The sequence below is a fragment of the Dermacentor albipictus genome, unplaced genomic scaffold (assembly GCF_038994185.2).
Source record: "Dermacentor albipictus isolate Rhodes 1998 colony unplaced genomic scaffold, USDA_Dalb.pri_finalv2 scaffold_11, whole genome shotgun sequence".
NCBI lineage: Eukaryota > Metazoa > Arthropoda > Arachnida > Ixodida > Ixodidae > Dermacentor > Dermacentor albipictus.
In genome coordinates this window covers 3,750,015-3,772,161 of record NW_027225565.1, presented here as the reverse complement: position 1 = coordinate 3,772,161, position 22,147 = coordinate 3,750,015, and the positions used below count along the sequence as shown (strand labels likewise).

At 46.5% G+C, this 22,147-nt stretch overlaps 1 protein-coding gene across 18 annotated transcripts in view; it reads left to right on the top strand.

Annotated features, from left to right (window-relative positions):
- The window catches only part of mask (multiple ankyrin repeats single KH domain), a 332,919-nt gene that overhangs the window by 276,026 nt on the left and 34,746 nt on the right, over nucleotides 1–22,147 (top strand). For all 18 annotated transcript variants that reach the window (XM_070528438.1, XM_070528443.1, XM_070528429.1 and 15 more), the window contains one exon: nucleotides 19,484–19,636. In XM_070528438.1, the coding sequence (XP_070384539.1) occupies nucleotides 19,484–19,636 (153 nt within the window). The remainder of the gene's footprint in view (nucleotides 1–19,483; nucleotides 19,637–22,147) is intronic.

The following is a 22,147-nucleotide window of genomic DNA, read 5'->3' as shown; positions in this document are numbered from 1 at the left end:
TTTGCTCCTTCGCAGCCTGCGCGACCGTGCCTGACCGTGCTTGTTTCTGCGTGCGTGCCGTCGTAATCTGCTTCGATCGACCCTGCATTTCTTTGTTGGTGCGTCTGTGTGTATGTAGAGTGGCGGTCAACGTGCACAGCATCAACTGATGTGGTGGGCCGATCATGCCGTCTTTCTGTGCAGCCTACGGTTGCACGAACACCAGCGGCCGCGACGATGTTGTCTTCCATTGCTTCCCACAAGACAAGAAGCTTTTAAGGAAGTGGGAGGCTGCTGTAAAGCGAAAGAATTTCAAGCCCTCAAGAACAACACTGCTGTGCTCCAACCACTTCCGTGACGACGATTATCACCAGAATTTATTATTAATGCGTGCGTTGGGTTTTCCAGTCAAGTCGGCTCGTCTAAGGCCCGGCGCAGAGACGACTACTTGCCACTAGCAGACTTTCTAAACGCAGCGCGAAAAGATCGGAGCAACGAAAACAAAGACGGCACGAGTGCGGACTGACTGATGATAACGGGTGTTGGAAGGCCTTATGAATACACGAACTCGCCCAAACCTGGATTTTGATTTACTGCGAGCTCCTTCATGTTAGCACGCTGAACGGAAGGTGCATGTTTATTTCCCGCCCTCGACGCAGGTTTCATCGCAAAGCGCCACGAATTTTCTATTTGCACGTGTGTTGTAAAACAGCCTGCACGCAGCTACCATAACGCAGTGCAGATGTAGAGTTTGCATGTGCTGGAAAGCCGGCGCACGCCAGGACGCTACGCTCCCCCCGTCTCTCGCGCACAGCGAGAAACCGACCGTCTCACGTAGCCGACGGAATTCGCCGCCTTTACGACTTCGGTTACGAGTAGTGTGCGGATGGCGCACAGATGAAGGTCACTACACGTACTGCATGAACCGGGAAGCTTTTCACGCGTTTGAACCGTCTTTGTAGGTTGCTGACAGCTTTGGACAGCGCACAAATGCCGACGACCGCATCCCCGCTTACGTTCCACGAGGAGGCATGCAGGAACACAACACTGCAGTTGTTTGACCGGAAACGAGCTCACTAGATCGGCGAAAGATCGGCGAGATCACTAGATCGCTTTGCAAAAAACATACTCGCCAAAGAGCATTTCCAACACGAGGAGATCCCAAGACTTCGCTTTCGTTCTCGTCGAAAGCACTGCTCGCACCAGCATCGTTTGCTTCTTCGAGAGGCCGGCTCTTTGCAATCGGCTCGTACATGTAGGGAGCAACGCCGAACTCTTCAGAAAAACGCAGTCTCTCTAAATTTTCTATTACCTCTTAATTTGCCATTACGGCACCAAACTACCTGGCACCGCGCTTAATGTGGAGCGGCAGCGGTCGGTCGCTAAAGTTGACGTCACGGGTCGCCCGACCAATCACAGGCGGAAACGAGACGCGCGAGCTGGGCGTGTCCGCTGCTGCACTTTTCGTCGAAATAAAGTATATTTGCGCTTTCTTTCGCTCAATTTCGATACGATATTCGAATTCAGAGGGTTGAAAACCATTATGTACACATGTTCACTCATTTTTTCTGGAAAACCTTTCAGCTTCCCTTTAAGTGTTAAGTGTACTGAAAAATTGTTCTTGTGCATTCTCTTTATGTTACTTTCTTTTTATAAAAACAACTTAACTAAAGTTCCAACTATTACTAACATCATTTGTTCACCATAAAGTTGGAAAAATGATCGATCACGCGCCCTGGTCAGCCAATCGGATAGCTCGCCCCACTGACGTCATATGGGCGATTTCCTTCATATGGGTAGGGGCGGCTTAAAATTCCGCCGAACAGTGTGCTGCGATCGGCAGCGATGTACATCTTTAAAACCTTATAATAAATTACAAGCTTTACGCGGAGCACTTAGATGTGTCAATTAATGATCGAAGGACCTACTCTAACGACGCAGTACGTTTGTAGAAAATCGTCAAAATTGTTTCAGGGTCTCTTTAACAAGTGTGGGAAGGGGCAATTTTCACAGGGCACAGTATGTGTTCCTTAATTATAAATGCATGCACCCACCGTCCCCTGTCACAATGCGATCACTGATATGCCTAATAAGCGTAATGGCAGGCCTTCAGAGCTTTTACGAACGTGCCGGTGGCTATTTAAAAATGCCCTTACGGGCAGTAAAAGACGCATTCATTTTTTAGAACGTTTTGGCGGCCCCTAGGTAATTTGAAAAATCGGACGTTGACTGTACACCAGACCAAGAGGATTCTTGAAATGGTCCGTGGGGCGAACGCGCGGCGGAAGGTGGACGAGAACGGAAAGGACAAACGCACTGAAGAGTGAACGGGAAAGGAAGTGTGCTGCCACTTCTTTGAAGGCGCTTGAGCTCAAAAAGCAAAGTGTTGGCTGACGCAGAGGTGCAAGTGCCCTTCATCCAAACCAAAATAAACTCTTTAAAGCATTGAAATGCAACACTGCGGTGTTGTGCACAGGCTGCTAGTATTTCAGAACAGTTGAGGTCGACTTTCCATCTGCTGAGAGAGAATACCACTTGTGGCAAAATTTGGGCCTCCTACCAATGACCTTGCTATCAGTTAATAGAAATAGCTTATATATTCGAAAATATTTCCATGTGTGTGCATCTTTTTTTATTCGTATTTGAACATGTTCAGCTCGATTTGCAATGGGCTTTACCATATTTTTCCCGAAGATATTTTATTCGCTGTGCATTTCACTAACCCCTCCCTTTTGCTTTCTTCTTAAATCTAATAAAAACTACTCCTTAGTATTCAAACTGAAATAAAGGGACACTAAATGTCACAAGAAAGTCAAGTTAAAGTGGTAGAGCAATGTTCTAGAACGTCTAAGGCATCAATATAATCGCGAACAGAGCTTTAGTAACCGAAAAATTGAGGTAAATGCATGACACTATTTGAGACCCCCCAGCGACATTCCGGTACTAGCCCGATGACGAAAGCACTCCTCATAATTTGTGTACTAATACTCAACCACTCGTAATAAAAATATCATTTCATTCAAGTATAAGACGGAAGAAAATGCTACTTGACTATATCTATTTGATTCTAAGAAAAAATAACATTTTGACGTTACCCTTCAGTAGTATGGGTGGTCGAAAGGTTTCGTTTTCGCTCGACTCTGCGCCGCGCACGCTTTGGAGTTTCAGTAGTTTCGTTATCGCGTCGTGCTGTGCGGGTTCTGCTGGCTCGCGTAACTTTCATTGAACAAGCAGCGAGAATGCCACGTCCATGTGATGTCGTGGGAAGCCCTCGTTGCTTTCCCACTGCGAAAAGCCGGTGTCGAGGCTGCCGTCGTAGTACGCAACGACGCTAGCAGCGCGAGCCCTCAGCAGCAGGTCACGCTCGTCAGTGCTCAAATCGCTGAAGTTGAGCCCAGCATCGCGAGCCAATCTGTCATTGCCAGGGTCCATTGCGACGAGCGTTGAAGTTTGCGTCATAGAATGAATTACCAGCTTATGGTCGCGCGTTTCTCCTTCCGCTAGCCACCATACTCCTGCTTGCGCTTTGGTGTCGGCTCTGTCTTGGCTCTGTTTCTGGCAGCGCGTTTGCGTTTTGCGCAGAAAAGCCGTAGCGCCCTCTGCGGATGGCGTTTCACTCACCGACAGCGCAATGTCACTATGAGACCATGATGGCAGTACTCCTCGATCGGAGGGCGGGCGATTTGAACTGCGCTAGAGGTACGCGGACGCTCCAAAAGGCATTTTCTCTTAAAATAAGTCTCTCCTTGGCACGAAACGAGCGTTTCGAGGTTTCTGGGATGGTATTTCAACAGTTCACGTTGACTTAATAGTAACCTTTAGTGTCCCTTTAAGACCTTTATTTTTTAACGTGTTTACTAAAGAGTGACAGCATCGGGTGACATGATGTCAGCGTGTCTTGACATAAAACTAAGTTCTGTGTCACTCGGGGAGTTTGGAAATGCGAACTCTGTAGACACCCTGGTTGTGCAGAAATCAAATGCTGCACATGCGTACTACAGTTGCATGTAGCTATGGCCTGCCAGTAGCATAGGTGCCGCGACCGCCACGGGTTGCCGTGACGAGTCCGCTCACCGAGCGCACTGCAGCTCGCTGAGGACAACCACATTTGGAGTGTCATAGGCACCAAAATAGGAAATAGTGGCGCCTACGTAAACATCCAAAATTACGTTTGATCTGCGAGGTTATTTTCACTAGGCAAAGCCGTGTAGGCACGTCCTGCTGTGCCATAGCCTTTCCAGTGCAAGACATTGAAGGAGCGGAAGCACCATGAAAGGGATCATGTGCAGCCTTTAACCCTTTCAGTGCCACTTCCGAGATAACTCGGGCGACCACACATGCACACCCCCTGCCTCGCCTGAGTATACTCGTTTTGGCTTTTTAACTCACTCCCTGCCGCTCCCGATAATACTCGTCTAAAAGAAAAATATACAAGCATGTAGCGCCATCTATGGAGATCCCGCATAAATAACATAAAACCGGTAGGATGATTTTTCAACAGGTGGCGCGCACGTTTCTATGTCCGCGTCGCTTCGTCTTCGTCTCGGCAGAGCAGCCATGGCGAGGCAGCGTTCCACGTGTGTCCGCTCTTTGACGGACGAATAAATTCAAGAACTGCTTATGAATTCGGACTCCGACGACAGTGACAGCGAGGAAGCAGCCCATCTAAGTGCCTTGTCGAGTAATGAGAGTGATGAAGAACCCCTACCACCGAGAAATCCGCGAAAGAAGAGGAAACCTGGCGAGCGGTATTTCTGCTGGAAGAAAGAGTTCAAGCCCCAGGAGCATGCTTTCGATCCAGCTCACTCAGGAATCTGCAATGACATCACAGCGGCGTCCAGTGAGCTCGAGATTTTTGAAAGTTTGTTTACGCCGGACATTGTGGAAGCAATTGTGGATCAAACAAACATTTTCCAGTACCAAGTACGTGCTGCGCTGACACCGACGCCAGGATCACGTATACACCAGTGGAAAGATGTGACTCCACGTGAGTTTTATTTATTTCTTGCTGTCGTAATGCTCATGGCTCATGCAAGAAAAGGCAGCATTGCGCAGTATTGGTCCACGGATCCCCTCTTGAGTACACCTGCATTCTCGAAGCTGATGAGTCGCAACCGCTTCCTCCTCATTTTGAGGTTTCTTCATTTCTCCAATAATGAAGATCAGATTCATGGTGACAGGCTGCACAAGGTGCGCTCGGTTTTCTTGACGCTTCGGAAAAACTTTCAAGGTGCGCTATCTCCATAACAGGATGTTTGTATTGACGAAAGCCTGCTTCTTTTCAAAGGGCGATTAGCATTCAAGCAATATATTCCATCCAAGCGAAGCAGATTCGGCCTGAAATCATTCGTACTCGGTGATGTGAAGACAGGCGTAGTGCTGGGCATGGTGTTGTACACCGGATCCTCAACTGAGATCAACGATTCTGAGATGGGATATGGAGCCTCAGTTGTTATCACTTTACTGGACAAGTACCTGGGCAAAGGGCACGTCCTCTGGGTTGACAATTGGTACACCAGTCCCGCCCTCTTCACCTACCTTTTCGAAAAGAAGACCAATGCTTGCGGTACAGTCCGGAAGAACAGGAAGGGTATCCCACGCGATGAGAAAAGACTGGAAGAAGGGAAAACCAACGAGATGTGCAATGATCAGCATCTCTTCGTCCGCTGGAAAGACAAACGTGAAGTGCTCATGCTCACGACGAAGCATAAGAGTGGCACGGTAGAGTCCGGGAAGGTAGACAGGAAGACGGGCGTGAACAAAAAGATTCCCCTGTGCGTCTCCAAGTACAACATAGGCATGGGTGCTGTAGACAAGGTAGACATGGTTGTGACCGTGACCGGCACAGTCACAAGGAAGTGCATGAAGTGGTACAAGAAGTACTTCTTTCACCTCTTGGACATTACCATCCTCAACAGCAATTTACTGCAAATCACAGCCTCTGGTAAAAAAAGCATGGCAGACTTTCGACTCGAACTTGTCCGCCAGCTAATCGAGAAATACCACGAAGGAAACTCAAAGCCAAAGGGAGGACGCCCGTCGAAGGGTGAAGATCCAACACGGCTGACAGCGCGCCACTTCCTGTCTCTAATACCACCGACTACCGCGAAGCAAAACCCAACACGAGTCTGCCGCGTCTGCGCTAACACACAGCATCGACCAAAGCAACGAAAAGAATCTCGCTATCTATGTTCTAGCTGCCAGGTGCCGCTTTGTGTGGTGCCTTGTTTTGAAGAATACCACACCAAAAAAGTATTCTAAACACCCGGACATCCTAATTAGCAGATAATTATTGCTAATTAGTTAAGTGCCAATTTCTTTCAGGAAAACTGATATCTGTAAGATAATCCAGAATAAAAATGTTTACATGACCTTCAGAGCATTGTAGTGTGTTACTAGCATAAGATTTTCAAGAAACTAACATGTAAAAAAAACCTGGCAGGGGGTGTGCGGCGGTGAGGAAAAAACCCGGCAGTGAAAGGGTTAATTGCCAAAAACTCCGCTGCTGCTAAATGCATTGAAGTATTTTTGTGGCAAAGTATTTCTGAAATAGTCTATTCTAACTTCAAATGCATTTCTCGACTTTCGTAAACAGTTAAGGGCCCCTTTAAGTACCTTGCTCGTTCATACACGGGAGGTTGGTACATGACAGGCCTTAGCTAGAACCAGGCAGGTCTCGGATGGATGGATGTTATGGGTGTCGCCTTTGGAACGGGGCAGTGGGTTGCACCACCAAGCTCTTGCTATTATACAGCCTAATGTCTTACCTAGGTTAAAAAGAAAAAAAGCTCTCTTAGCTAGCTCTCTTAGCGCCATCTGGTTGAGAAGGCACACACTTTACGACACAGCAGACACTTTCAGCTGTCAAGCATATGAAAGAAACATTTTTTTATTCATACCTCAAGGGTCCCAAAAGGGGGTACCAAAATGGTGGGCATATAAAGGGCAGGGCATATAAAGGGCAGAAATGATGAGGGCGACATTACAAGACGAGTCAAAGCACTCGATGGCAGAACTAAAGCGTGCCGTGTCGCTGATGAGTGCAGTTTATCTTGGAAGTTCATTCGTCTCATGCAGTTCAGACAAAAAATTATTGCAGGAATGTAGTGGTGTGGGCGTATGGTGGGATCACCATGTTCAGATGGTGCACTTTACCATTACTCCACTTGTACTGCCGTCAGTCTAGCCCATGTGTCTGATCTCAGACTTAATTGCCGATGAGGTATACGAATACAAACATGTTGACAGAGAGCTTTCCGCAATGGCTTTTCACCAGCCTCTCCGCCGGCTGCAGTGCTTAGGCCGCTAGGCCTAACCAGCACCACTTTGTCAGGTATCTGCTACCAAAGCGGCAATTTCATGCCCAGCCAAATTTTATTTTTACCGTTCTTTACATCCGATAATTCGTTACATATCCACATTCGTTATGTCGAGATTCGACTGTATTTGCCTTTATGACTTACTGCTGATCATCCAGGTACTATATTCCTGGCACTGCCTCTGGAACAATGTACACTTACAAAGCAAAGCTCTATAAAAATCCCAGAGTTAATTCATTTGCAGTAATACATTCTAGTTCTTACATTCAACCACAGGTTTTGACCTGGATGTCTAAGCTGCTGGAAGATATCACAGTAGTGGCATGCAGTTTTGTAATTTCTTATGTGTGCATGCATGCGGTGTGTTTCTTGCTCCCCCCCCCCTTTTTTTTTTCTTCATAAGCAGTGATTAATTTTCTCAGCTGTTCATCTTAGCAGACATTATGAAAATTCAGTCATTTTGCTGCTAAATCCACATTCTGGATCGTTTATAGTAGTAAGAATAAATGTAGGGGTGCGGGAGAACAAAAGCAAATTTTATTTAATGACCAGTCTCTTCTGCTGAATCGGTAGATAAAAGTGGAAAAATGTGAAATTGCATGTGCTCAGCTACAGCATAGTCGATTTAAAATTTTTACAGAAGGCACCACCTGTTGAAAACACACACCAAAATTAGCCCGTAATTTCTTCACGTCAATGGGGAATAGAGAATTATTTGGTAAATCGCGAATTCGTGGCACTGGGTGTTAGAAGGTTAAATATACCACAGTGCACTAGGGTTTCAGTAACATAATTACAATTTCATGAATAGTTACCATCTGATTGTTGGCTCTGCCACCTGAAGCCTCCACCTGCTCAAAAAACTCGACTGCCTTTAATGGCATCTGACCTCTAGCAGCACTTATTTCCCTTTGTGAACCCCGAAAACTAAGGATTTTATGACATTCAAGAAGGTAGTCCTCTTGTACCTGCCAACCCTCCCGATTTTTTTACTGAACTTTCCGATTGTACGATCACTGTCTTATATCTCCCAAAAAGTTGTATCTGTTTGCGCAATAATAGTTTGTGCAAAACCGGCACCGTGTAATCTGCAGCCACATCGTAATCAACATCACTAACAACGGCTGCACTAGCGCCATCGGTATCATCCACTAAGCAGCCGACTACGGTGCCTAGCAAGCCGACCAAAGCCAGAGCTCTTGCATTTTATGTGTGCCTTCCTCCATGGTGCATTGTTACTGCTGTTTGTGTCATGGTTTGTGTGTATGATTAGTGTTGGCTAGGCCGTGTGTGTGGTGCACCATGTAAAGTTGGAAACCTCGTGTACTTGATGCCATGGTGCTATCAAAGCCCAAGAAAAGGTATTAGCAGAAGTTTTTGCGATCTTATACATCTGAATTTCCGTGCTTTTTGACATCAAGAAAAGGAGAGCATTGTGCATTTTGTACAACGTGTGGATACGACGTCAGTGCCGAACACAAGCTACCCCTTCGTGTCAGCGACCATGTTGGGGGCCTCTTCTATGGAAAATGTTTCCGAAATGCGACGAGGCATAGCATTATGGATGTGGAAGCAACTCTTAAACGCAACTCTAAAGAATGCGGAGGTGGCCAACTTGAAATTTATTTCACAGGCATCGCTCTCGAGTCTTCGTTTCTTCATTCAGAGTTTCCCTCAGTTGCTGCCCCGAGATTCCAATGAATATCCTGAAGACACTTTACATGCTCTCGAAGCTGTGTTTGCCACTCTACTGGCACAGTCTTCCAGAGGACATTCTGAATGAAGAAAGGTGGGATGTGCAGTGGTCTATGGTTGGAAAAATGAAAAACACTGCTGGAAAACATGTTTCACCGAGTTGCTAAGGTGATGCTGGATTTACTTGTGATACCGCATAGCTATGCAGTGTGTGAGAGTATATTTAGCACGGTGCCAAAAACTAGGACTGAATTCCGCTCATCTATGTGCAACACAACCGTCCAACACCTGCTGCTAGTGAAGGGCCGTCAGTCTGGACCATGTTTTGAGCAAAGCTACTCCGACAAATTTTTGAAATGAGCAAAGTCTGCTACGTCAAGGTTCCTGCAAAAGGACTCGCCGAACACTGCCTGAAAGTTTGAACAAAACCCCTCCCCTCCTCGTTGGTCCCACCAGAAGTTGAAACAGTAAATGCAACCCTCCCCCCGTTTGGCGTGAATAAAAAGTCTCCTGATTTTTTATCTTGCCAGGTTGGCAGGTATGCGATCTACAAGTTGCTGTTGTTGACATGCAGGGTGTCTACCAACCGGGAAAACGGGGAAAACCGGGAATTCTCAGGGAATTTGAACAGTCTGGAAAAACTCGGAAAACTCAGGGAATTTGTGCTTCCATGAGGGAAAATTAGCTGTAACTTTATTGAAAGGGAACGAAAGTCGTGTTAATGCTGGCTCCAGTAACAGAGGAATCGCAACGAATCGTCATTGACGCCGTGTCATCGGCACGATGTATTGCCAGAGTAGTTAACGACCGATTTTCTAGACGCCCGATTTTTCGGACATGCCTGATAATTTGCACGGTTTTGCGGCACCACCACGTACTCCATATAGTCAATGTATACTGCCCTGACTGCAGGTCTGAAATGGCATTAATCAAAGCCGCCACCGCCGCTATTTTGATTATCTCGCCGCCTCGAACCGGCACTCTCGCAGGCAGATCCGCTGGCAGCCGTAACCACCACCGCGGCAACGTTAGGCCTAGCTGCTTCTATGTTCGCTATTAAGCTTCTTGCCGTGTGGTGCCGTGTTTTTCATTGAAAGAATTCGCCGCTATCACCAATGGCACCGACTCCGCCTTTGTAATCCTCGCGATTGGCTTTGAAACTCGCAGAGCACAGCGCGTTGCGTAATGCCAGTCTCCGAAAGTTAGCTTCGCCTCAGTACACTAGTGTTAGGCGGTGAAGCATAACAAGCGTGGGAAGGGGGCAATTGTCACGGGACATAGTATGTATTCCTTAATTACACATGCGTGCACCCCGTCTCCTGTCACAGTACAAGCCCTGATATGCCTAATAAGCGTACTGGCAGGCCTTCAGAGCTTTTTCAGACTTGCCTGTGGTAATTTTAGCCCTTAAAGGCAGTTAAAGACATGCATTAATTTTTTTCAGACTGCCCGTTTTTTTTTCGTTTTTTTTTTTTGCGGCCCCTCGGAAGTCCGAAAAATCAAATGTTGACTGTACAACTGACCAAGAGGATGCTTCAGATGATCCATGTGGTGAAAGCGTGGTAGAAGGAGGATGAGAACAGAAAGGACCGACGCACTGAGGAATTAACAGGAAAGGAATTGCCGGCGCCTTTTTGAAGGAGCTTGAGCTAAAATAACTAAGTGTTGCCTGATGCTGAGACACAGGTGACCCTCATCCAAACCAAAATAAATTGTTTAAGCAGTGAAACCCAACACTGAGATGTTGTGTACGGGCTGAGAGTATGTCAGGACAGTTGAGGTTGACTTTCCAGCTGCTGAGAGAGAACCTTAATAATTAGTTGTGACAAAGTTCAGGACCTCATACAGATGAGCTTGCTATCAGTTGATGGAAATAGCTGATATTAAAAAAATATTTACTTATGTATGCATCTCCTTTTCATTCGTATTTGAAAATGTTCAACTCAATTTGGAATGGGCTTTACCATTTCTTTCTCTGTGCATTTTACACCTTCCTTCTGTTTTCTTTTTAAATAAAATAGATATTACGCCTTACTATTCAAACTGGATTAAGTTTTTTTTTTTTTGTTTCAGTATGCTTACTAGAGAGTGACAGCATCGGGCAACGTGGTGTCGGCCTGTCTTGACATAAAACAAAGTTCTGGCTCATTCAGGGAATTTCGCAAAGGTGCTCAGGGAAAACCTGGAAAACTCAGGGAATGTGGAAATGTCAACTTGGTAGACACCCTGACATGTATCATGACTAAAACAGTGTACACCTTCATCTGCTGTGTCAGGCTGGAAGCTGCTACTTTGTAATAAATCATGTAGGTGGCAGATGGGTTGGTAAAGACGAAATTAAGTGCCCAGATATATAGAATGAGAATGTTTATACATATGGCAGTTTGAAGCGGTGTCCTCAAATACCTTGCGCACCCAGTTAAGGTCCTGTAAATGTCTTTCAAGTGTTCTTTTCAATCAAGCAATGCATTTGACCCTCATAACAGTCATATTCAACATGATAATACATTCATTATAAGCACATACACACACGTTGACATTGGCAAAACGAAAAAACGCAATTGGATCTATGTGAAAGAAAATGCAAGCACAGTGCCTCCAACTAAGCAAGGGGTCCCCAGTGGATTTTGATGGCCAGTGTGGATTTTGATGGCCAGTCGGCAGCTTTCCGTGCCACTACGGGGCACTGAAACAACAATATATTACACATGTGTAATACACAACTATGTAATCAGTGTGATCACACAGGATCTGCACATTAGCTTGCCAGCTGTCCAACTCAGCCGAACTACTGGCCAAAACACCCATGTCCGTCCCTAATGTGCTTTGCCATCCCTAATGTCCCTAGTTGCTTTTGCCAAGTACAGTTGCGGATTGATTTTTCAGGCATGGAAAGAGGCACTCACAGACCCAAACTTTTGTATTACAACCGTCAGTCTAGCCCATGTGTGTGATCTCCCACATAATCGCCTATGAGCGAGCTTCGGACACTCTGGCATTGCAAATTTGCTATGACGGCTGAACATGGGGGTGGTTTAGCCTATGCTGCTGGGCCTAATGACTGCCACTTCGTCAGCAGTCAACAACCAAAGTTGTGCTACAGTGCCAAGTCGACATGGCGGCCATTTTGTTTTCAACTTCAGTGTTAGTGGCATCGTGCACATAGGTCGTGTCCAAAAAGCTGGTGACGCAGCATGCAGCGTCTGAAATTTTGGTTCCCATTAAAACTTGTGATAAGCGTAGGTGGAGGTGCTGCTGCTGAGAAATTAGAACAGTTGTGCAGGTCCATAATAAGTGGCATCAGAAAAATGAGTCTACAACTGTACATCTTCGCTACCATAGTACATATTTCAAGCCACATGCGTTCAGATGCACCTTTAACTTGTGAGGTACGTTATTGCCTTGAACTACTGCAAGTATGGGCTTTTACAATGTGTATTGATTGTAAAGTTCAGTTGTTCCTTAGGCATCCATGAGCCGTTGATCCAACCTTGTGCCCTGAAAAGATTGATGGTCAAGCGTTTTTCACTCATGCCTAGTGTGGTTCCTTGGCTCTGAAACTGTAAGCAGGCTTGCTTGTACACCACCCCAGGAAATGAGGGGCAAAGGGACCTTTGTTTCCCATACTTGGACGCATTTCTGCAGGCTTTTCCAGCTCACCTTAGGGTTCCCATTGCTCAACTTCATTTGTTTGGCAGGGGCAAAAAACCCGTAGTCACTCAAGTAAGGTTTCGATACATCTGCCACATAGACCACTTTGGTCTGTACATTCTTTGACTTTGTAGGGCTGAGAGGGCTCACATTGCCATAGTGTCTGTTTTTCATGGTCACTCAAGTAGCCTGCTGGTTGCACGCCATGTTGCTGCAGTAAACAATCCACCTTTTGTATGACCAGAGTGTGCATGCGCTGTGCCCTAGCACCGCAGGCTGGAAAAGCTCATGTACAGGTACCGCACTAGCAGCCAGTTGCATTTCATTTTGTTCACCTGGGCTAGCATCTTGGAATAAATTATAGCAGCTCAGAATGGTTTTCCATTACCGTCCACAAAGCATGACCAGCATCATAGACGTCAAGTGACACCATGAAAACGGCATGCATGAACGATGCTTCGCGCCCACCGTGCACCTGACACAGAAAGTGCTTATTGAAGGTAATGCATTTTAGCTTGATTCACAATGCTAGTACGATGGATGACCAGCATGCAACGCGGGAAGAATGTGAACAGGGGTCGCAGGTAGATGAGCGACTTAAAGTGATTGACACTGGGCCTCTTAGGTTTTCGCAGTTCTACAAACCTGACAGCAGCTATAGTAAGTTCCAGTCCTGATAGGAACGGCGTCAGAGTCACACGGGCTGAGTTCCCAAGACAGCCCGAAGCTGCCCGAAATTTTCAAAATGGAATGCTGGAACAGCTGGCCAAATTAACATTAAGGTGCTACCAGGATGGCAGCAGCCATCTTGGTAGGACCCGTGCTGTGCCAAGCCCACTATTATTGCACAGTGCAAGAATATTGACACACAATAGTGATTCACACAATAAACAGTATCGATCATGAGAGCAGTAATTGAATGTACGTATGGTTATATAGAATGGCTGGACTGGCTCGCCATTACTCGATAAATGCATTTAATTAAATTGACAGCCGAGTTAGAACACATTAGTGTCAAAGCTGTTCATGCACCCAAACGCACCATGACGAGAACACTGGCTAGCTGTGACCGTCTTCATTAACTGCAGAAAAAGAAAAAAATATCGCCACAAAAATGCAAGAAAGATGACAAGGGATACCATCAGAGAAAAGTAAACCAAAAAGGTGCTGCAGTGTGTAGGAACGAGAGTCCACAACTCAAGTCCCCACAAAGATGGCGGCGAGTGCTCATTGGCTGTTTTTGTCATCTGCTAGCCAGAGAGAGCTCAAGGTCGCAAGTTCAATCTGAGCCTTAAATTTAGGCGCATATTAACCCCTTCTGTGCCATGGATGAGCTGGGTTCGTCCGCTCATTTCTGGTAAAAACTGCCTAGGCATCCGGTACTTTTCATTTTCTAGTAATGTCATAGATGTGCTGGTTTTGTCTTAGTGGTTTGTAGTGTTTCTTGTAGATGGCAGCACACAATCCGTGGTGCAGCACCAGCGGGAGCGAGTTTATTCTGGTGGAGGAAGTAAAACATGTTGGCAACTGGGGTCTTTAAAGATATGCCATTTTTGGATAGAATTTGAAATAATAGCGAGGTACGAAAGAACCCTAGGTGGTCAGATTGTGGTTTTGGCGTATAGAACACGATTTTAATTTATTTTAAATGTTGCTAGCCAGACGAACTTCCAAAGTGCTGTCCAACTAAAGTTATGCAGGCAGGTTCTGACAGCTCGCAGGTAGCCAGAATATGGTGGCTAGAAGGGAGAGGTGACGCCAACGGCGGATGGAAGCCGCTCCTCCATTTCAAGCCAGGCGTAGGTGGCGCTGTTGGCCGTAATGCGATGCATGGTACACGCCGCTGGCTTTGAGCATACGCAAGGACGCAGGCCTGCCGTGCACGCAACGCGTCGGCCTTTCAGTGATGTTGTTGCAAGCAATGGTTTACTCATTAAACGCTAGTCGAACGTGACTACGGCTGACAGAATGCAATTTTAAGCCGTGGTGGTGCAGTGGTTAGGGCGCCCAATTGTTGTGCCCAAGGATGAGGGATGGCATCCCGGCCGCGGCGACCGCTTTTCGATGGAGGCGAAAAACAAGGCGCCTGTTTGCTGTGCGATGTTAGTGCACGTCAAAGAACCCCAGGTGGTCGAAATTTCCAGAGTCCTCCACTACGGCATCTCTCATAGCCCGAGTCACTTTGGCACGTGAAACCCCACAAACAAAACCATTAAATTTGAGTGGCTGCCTCTGCAATACATCTGCTGCGTAACACATGGCGTATCTAAAGGGTTATTCGCGAATCCTATCAGTTTCAGGAATTGAAGGGTCCGAATGAGTCCCGTGTGGTCAAGATAGTGCATGACGACAGTAGGAGACACAGACCAAAAGAATTAGGATAGAAATATGTTTCGGGTCCGTGCGATTGCATTTATTTAATAACGTTGTTTATTGCCTCGGGGCATAAAGGAATATGTAAAAAGGAAATTAAAAGGGGTACTAAATGAGAAAAAGAAAGGTTGGCTGTTCTTTGGCCGGTGTCTTCCACTCCTTAAGTTTCAGTAATATGAAGCGTCAGCTTACTCCTAAAAAATGTGAATGGGGTTCAGAACAGGTAATACAAAGCATAGCAAAAATTTATTGCACATTGTAGTAATAGCAAAGTACTGCACATCATACATTCAGGGTAATTCAAAATACAAGATATCACATTTACTCATGCTTCTGTGTAATTTGAAAGAAAAACATTAAACATTGAACACCCACTAAGAAATGGGGAGGCAAAGGTATCACTTTCCACCAAATAAAAAATTAAGACGTTCGACCTTGAAGAAATATGCAACTTAGAGCACCCTCCTAAGTTTAAAGCACCCTCCCTGCTGCCTCGACGACACATAGCCGGACGTGCAGCCAGGGGCAAAGCAGTGACGCTGCCTCGCGTTTTTTGCGTTGGTATTTGTTCGGCGAAGTCCGGCACTCACATTAACATGTCAGCAGCGAAACACATATTGCCATAAACGAGAGAACACTTTGGCAGCCGCGAAGAAACAGGAACGCTGTCGCGCCGGCCAGACAGCGCGGGAAGCTGCAGACGCGCACAACCGTGTGACTGCATCGCCAAGCTGACCGCAGCGCCACCGCGGCCTTTGCGGCAGCGCTTGAACGAGAGGATTGTGCTTTCTCGGCGGATATGCCGGCGCTGGCGTCACCTCCCCCTTCTAGCCACCATAGCCAGAAAGAAAAAATCAAGAACGCCTACTGGGCACATGAACGAAGTTTCAGCCTGGTACCACAGTTTCTACGAGATTTTTCTTTGTCAGGGCAGTTCTCCTTGTCAAAACATGAGCTTCAGGTTGAGGCTTCTCTTGTTGATCACTTTGAAAATGTCCAACACTAATTTACCCCTGGTAAGACAAAGGGCTACATTATGTTCATTGCGAGACCCGAACACATTTTGAGCTGGCGAACCTCCTTACATGTTTTTCTATTCTTTTGGCTGTGGTGGGATGGTCATTAGCAGTTTGCTTTGAGATGGAGCTGCTGACACAAAGGAATTGTCATTTTTCACACAATTGGTTGTGGTTTATATTACTATGGACATCTTGAAAACGTAGATTGTGTTGACCTTCCCTACAGTACAAACTTAAAGAAGGGAATTGCGCTAAAAAAGACACGGACGAGTAAGGACATGGACGGGCGCCCGTCCATGTCCTTACTCGTCCGTGTCTTTTTTAGCGCAATTCCCTTCTTTAAGTATGTACGACCGACTCGCCCAACAACGTGCTCCCCTACAGTACAACGCCGCGCCCCAGCCGTAGCTGGAGTAGCGCATGCGCAGAACACTGTGGCGCCTGTGGTTGAACATCGAAAAAAATATTTCGCGCGCTTTCTCTGTCGGTAGCGATTGCGACTGCGGACCGGACTGTTGCTTGGCGATGGCACGGATTAAAGCAGGAGACACAAGGTACGATTCGGCGTCTGATCCGACGTGCGGCGCCCCATGCTCCGGCATGCGGCATACGACGATTCGGGGCACACGGTGCGTGCATCCGAAAGATTGAGCGGCGCGTAAGCTCCGCCCAGATACAGCCCCCCAGCTTCACTTCATATACACATCAAGAAACACAATACAAACAACTCTGCACAACACTGCTTCGCTTTACGCGAATACTGTCAATAAAATTATGCCCGGAACAATTCACGACGGCGCCTTGTCTACTGACGGCTCCGCCAACAACCAGTGATAAGGCCGGTAGGCCTAGCTAGGCGGACGCTGCGGCCGACGGCGCTGGCAATCCAACGCGAGCTCGTCAAAGAGCGCTTACTTTTGCCAAAACAATTAACACTTTACATTTAGGTCGCCCGTAATTAAATACAATTCGTTTACTCGACGCAGTCGTTGCGAAGGGCAAACGTGCAAGCGAAGCGAGCAGCTTCGAAGCGAGCAGCCTCGCTCAGACGGTCGGTGTGTGTTGTCTGCCCGCGGAATGCCCTCGCGTCGCGGCTCCCGATCTCGCCAGTAGCTTGGTGCTAGTATACTGGGCGCTGCTTTGCATAACAGGCACATGTTCGAGATAATTTTACTTAACTGGTAACTATTTCGTGTCGGAAATAAACTGCAGCAGGCAAGGAAAAAAAAAAAAAAGACTGCGAGAAACCGGCCAACCAGCGCCGCCTCCGTGGAGGGAACGTCAGATAACAGAGTGTTTTAGTTTAGCGTGTTTACGCTCCGCTAAGCAGTTAAGCAGAGCGGAAGCGCGACTGCGCATGCGCCGTCCGCTTAGCCGTAAGCGGGATAGCGGAGCGAGGAACACGGTCCGCTTAGAAGCTGCCTGAGCGGAGCGTGCCGCGCTGCACTTTGGCTAGCTTTGGCGTCAAAACGGATTGGATTGGATGCAGAAAGCAAGCGCGCTGGCTAACACGTGGCGTTCCCCAAGACGGCGCTTTATTTTCCATTAGATAAAATGGACCGGTAACGCATTACAAGCGCACGTCTAGATACTTCATGGAGAAATAAGTTGTATATATACATATATACGTTTTACGGTGTAAGAGTGATCATAAAGCGTTTTTATTTTCTTTCATCACCCTGAATTTAGCCAGGGGGCGCTGCAACTACAAAAGGTCCGCTCCGCTACGCTAAACGTATAACTCAAACGTGAAAATCGCCCGCCGCTCCGCTGTGGCTTAGCAGGGCCGCTCGGAGCGGAGCGTACCGTAAAGACGCTCAACTAAAACACTCTAACGTCACATGCCAGCCACGCTGTCGTTGGCTGCGACCAAGCGACGATGCGGTTGTAGGATGCGTTGGACGATGAAAATCGGCCCGGTTTGTCACACGCCGGACGTCCGATCCAGCGCGTCGGGACACCTACTCGGACCGTGTGTCGCGTGATCTGTGTCGCAAGAGGAACAGGTCTCTCTACATAACACAGACACATAGCCGCTGCCACTCCTTTTCGTCGCTTCAATAGCTTTCAGTTCACGAGTATAGCGGTCCCTCAGCCGCTTCCATAGTTTCAGGCACTCTTCGACCGAAACAGGGAAAACAAGACAAACAAACAGGCGCTGACTGAATAGCATATCCGGAGACGTAAGCACACACGGGCATAGCATTGACGCTCCTGTTGAGAGGCCGGAGTACATGCGTATCTGCTCCTGCGCGTTGTTTTCCCGCTCTGCATCCTAGTAGTCCATTCTTTTGGTGTCGTAGACACAAGGGTGTTGCTGGACCACGTACAGAAACCTTTCGATTTTGGAGCCGCACAGGTCGGGCACGCTTTCTTGCGAAGAGGCCATCTCGTTCTGGCTCAGCCTGCCGAGTAGTGAATCTCTACCTCGACGAGAGAGGGCACTAAGCGCTAACTTGCTCGGCGCGGTCGGCGTGAAATGCAGTCGGTTGCATTCGGCGCCGGAAGACGTCCGAGCGCGCTGAATGCTGCCGGTCGCGTCGGCGCCAGATGCCACCGGACTGTAGAGGGTCGTGTTTTCGCCAACGTAACGTCGCCATGACGAGCGCGCGCGCTACGTCGGAGTGTATTGGCGCCTTTACTGGTCTCGCTTCCCCGTCTGTGCCAGTCTGTAGCTCTTTTCATGGGAGCAGAGTTAAAAGTAAGAAGTATGGCTTTAGGGTTGGTCATAAAGTAGTATGTCACTGGTGGTCAGTAAGCTTTTGTCGCCCCTCACCTTGTAGAAATCATTTGAGCGATTCGAAAACGATGCTTTCAAAAAGAGTTTTGCGGCAGACTATAGCCTTCAAATACAGCACGTACAGGATTATTCTTGTGACTGGAATTGCTGGAGAAAATTTGAAGAAGCTAAGGTGACCCTCTTAACTTTTCATTGCTGCCTATTTGGTGTGGGAAGTCCCAGTGCACTGACTTGTTTACAAACAAATCTTTCAGCTTGGTTGTGGAACTGATTCCAAAATAGGGACAAACCCTGCCTGCGACGATTTCCTTGGTGCAAAGCGCTAACCACTAACATGGCTGATGTGCATGTGATAACATTGCATTTTGGTGTGCTTGCTGCCGTTGTGGTGGCTCAATGCCTGCCATTATATTTTTTGTGGTGTTTGCAAGGCAGTGCCACAGTGCCTTGCAAAAGACAAATATCTGCAAATAGCTTTATTCCCACCATGTTTCATCGCTTTAAAAGTAGGAACCACATGCAGGCCTATCATGAATGTCTGTGTTGGCACCTGTCTTTGTGTGCTCATCTGTGGCATGTACAGCAAAAGTTGGTTTGATGCAGTCATATTGAGAAGTGCTCTTTCAGTAAAACTCGAGTGACTCTTTCTCTGAGGCATGTTCCCACCATAAGTGCTGACGCCTTATCCACCCTGCTTGCATGTGCAGACGAGGGTTCCCCGTCGGCGGTGTCCCCTCAGGGGGGCCTGTCTCCCGGTGGGGGCCTGGATGACCGCAAGCTGCCTCGCCCCATCGGGACGGAGCGGGCCCAGAAAAAGGGGGCACATGCTTCCTACCCGGGCATCTGGTCCTACTCCAACAGTGAGCTAACTCGCTGTTCGCTTCTCATTCACGTGGCCTACAGGGTCTTTTGGGCCTCTCTAGTGTACACTCTAGAGACATACACTTTTGGCTCTCTAGTGTGCCAACTAGTGGGGTTCAGTGGCTGTGATCTGCGATCTCACCTTGAGCACCTTTTCCTCCTTAATGTTTCAAAAAGTCCAGCCTAGAATGAGACTGCTTGATTCCACATGATCAGAAATGGGTACAGCTTGATATATATATATATATATATATATATATATATATATATATATATATATATATATATATATATATATATATATATATATATATAAACTTTCAACAGCAAATCATTCCCTTGGGTACCATAACATAATGCTTGTAACAGTGCGCAGATCCCTTTGCTAGCTCGTCGCACCCCTTAATACAGATTTAACCTCAGTGTAAACATAGTTGGTAGGAGTTCTCATATTTCAGGGTTCTTGTGTGTTACATCCACAGCATTTTTCAGGCTTTAACTGTGCCAGTAGGTGGAATAAGGCTTATACAAAGCGCATTCAAGCTCTAGAGTAGCCTTATATTAATTTTTCTTGAAATAAAGACGAAAGATTTTCCACACCTGCTGTGGTGTTTCAGGGGCCATGGTATTCTGCTGCTAAGCACAAGGTCATTGGTTTTATTTCTAGCCACAGGGGCTGCTCATGATTTAGGTGCAAGTTAAAGAACCCTCCACATGGGTAAAATTAACCTTGAGTCCCGTACTACAGCATCTCTCAGAGCCTCAGTGTTACTTTGGAAGGTTAAATATTTTTTTGCCCACCAAGGCCATCGAATATGGGTCACGGGTGACCCATGAGTGCCATGCCCAATGGCGCAGCTCCTGGGGCCCTTACAGGCTTGCTGTTACGAAGTAGGCTTGTTTTCAAAATGCAGGCTAAGGCACAGACTTTGTTTTCTGAGCAGTTAAATTTTGGAGGCGATCTTTTACGAGCACACAGAGGTGTGCATCTGGTGATTGCAAAGATGGCAGGCCCTCTAGTATCTGAGATTTTGTAAAAACGCTGTTGATCTTGTGATACTGCTCCATCCGTGGATGTCTGCTAAAAAAAAGAAGAAGAAGAAGCTAGTGGCGCTACTAGTAATAGTGAGGCCAAGGAATATCTCAGTTGATTGGATTTTAACTCATGATAGAGACCCACAACACCAGCCCGGACCATTGTCAGCTGTTCAGTGACGATTTTAATTTTTTTCCTGTTGATCACTGATGATTTCTTGTGCTGACTGAGATGTCGTAGCGATGTTAGCAATTTTGTAGGTCTTATTTACGGTGTACCTGCAGCATACAGCAGAGATTTGCTAACATGAGCCCAGCCAAGTATTTGTGGCACCTGTCAGAAGGAGGTAGTTTGCCTGAAGGAGTAGAAAACGTTTTTTGTAGCTCACACTCCTGATGAGTTACAACATTAAAACTTGTATGTGCTGTAGGTATTTGAAGCAGAAACACTGTGTGTGTGCGTTTCACATTTCTTTTTCTCTTTATCAGTGTAACATTCACTTGTTACCAGTAACCTTACTTTTCACAGAATGTTATCTTTGCAAAGCACAATTATTTTGCTTTCTTGATCATGTATTCACTAAATAATTAATATTAAAGCCTTAAAGGTGGGGGGTGGGGAGGGCTTTTTTTTTTTTTTGTGGTAAAGAGTTAAATCCCATGATTCAGTCATTTTCCCATCATAGTTATCCTGTAGGCTTACACATTTTTTCTCATCAAGGTCAGGTAAGTGTGCAGAATGTGGATAAGATTGCGGCTGATGCAGAGCTACTTCTGGATGTGAGCCACTCAACCTGCAGGAGTATTGTTTTGATGTAAGGGCCCAGCCTCTCTCTCTCTCAACTGCTTTCTTTGCATTTTGTTTCATGATTGCAAATCTATCAATTCTTAAGAATTTCACAGAAACTTTCGACCATCTTGTTACACGTTGAAATATTGCATGTGTGATCTCTGGTCACCGACATCTTAAATTGAATCTGCACCTTTCAGTTGTTTGCAAAAATGACACGATTTTCGCAGTGAGTGTTGCGCCATTATTGGCCAGTGTTCTTTCTCGGCACTCATTTTTCTCTTAATATCAACACCGCAGTTGGTACCTCTGTGTGTGTGGCACTTGCCATAGTGAAAAGAATTGGAGGAACTAAGGGGCTCAATTAATGAGCCAGCGTTAAGGAGCAAGTAACTAAGGAGCTTGCCCTGAACCAAGAAAAGCGTAGGGGAAATGTGCTGTGTTATTTAATTGAAATCTTCAAATTCCAGACTCGAAGAAAATGCAAATCAAGTGGCATACAAAAAAGTGATTTATTGCTGCCGCATTTCTCACTATATTTTATTATATATAATAGCAGTATCTTAAGTTCCTATAGCACACAGCACATGCCACACATGTCAACATGCATCATTACTTGTGCAACTTCATTCCGATTTCAGTCTTGCGCATATGACTGGCGTATCTCACAACATATCATACTTCT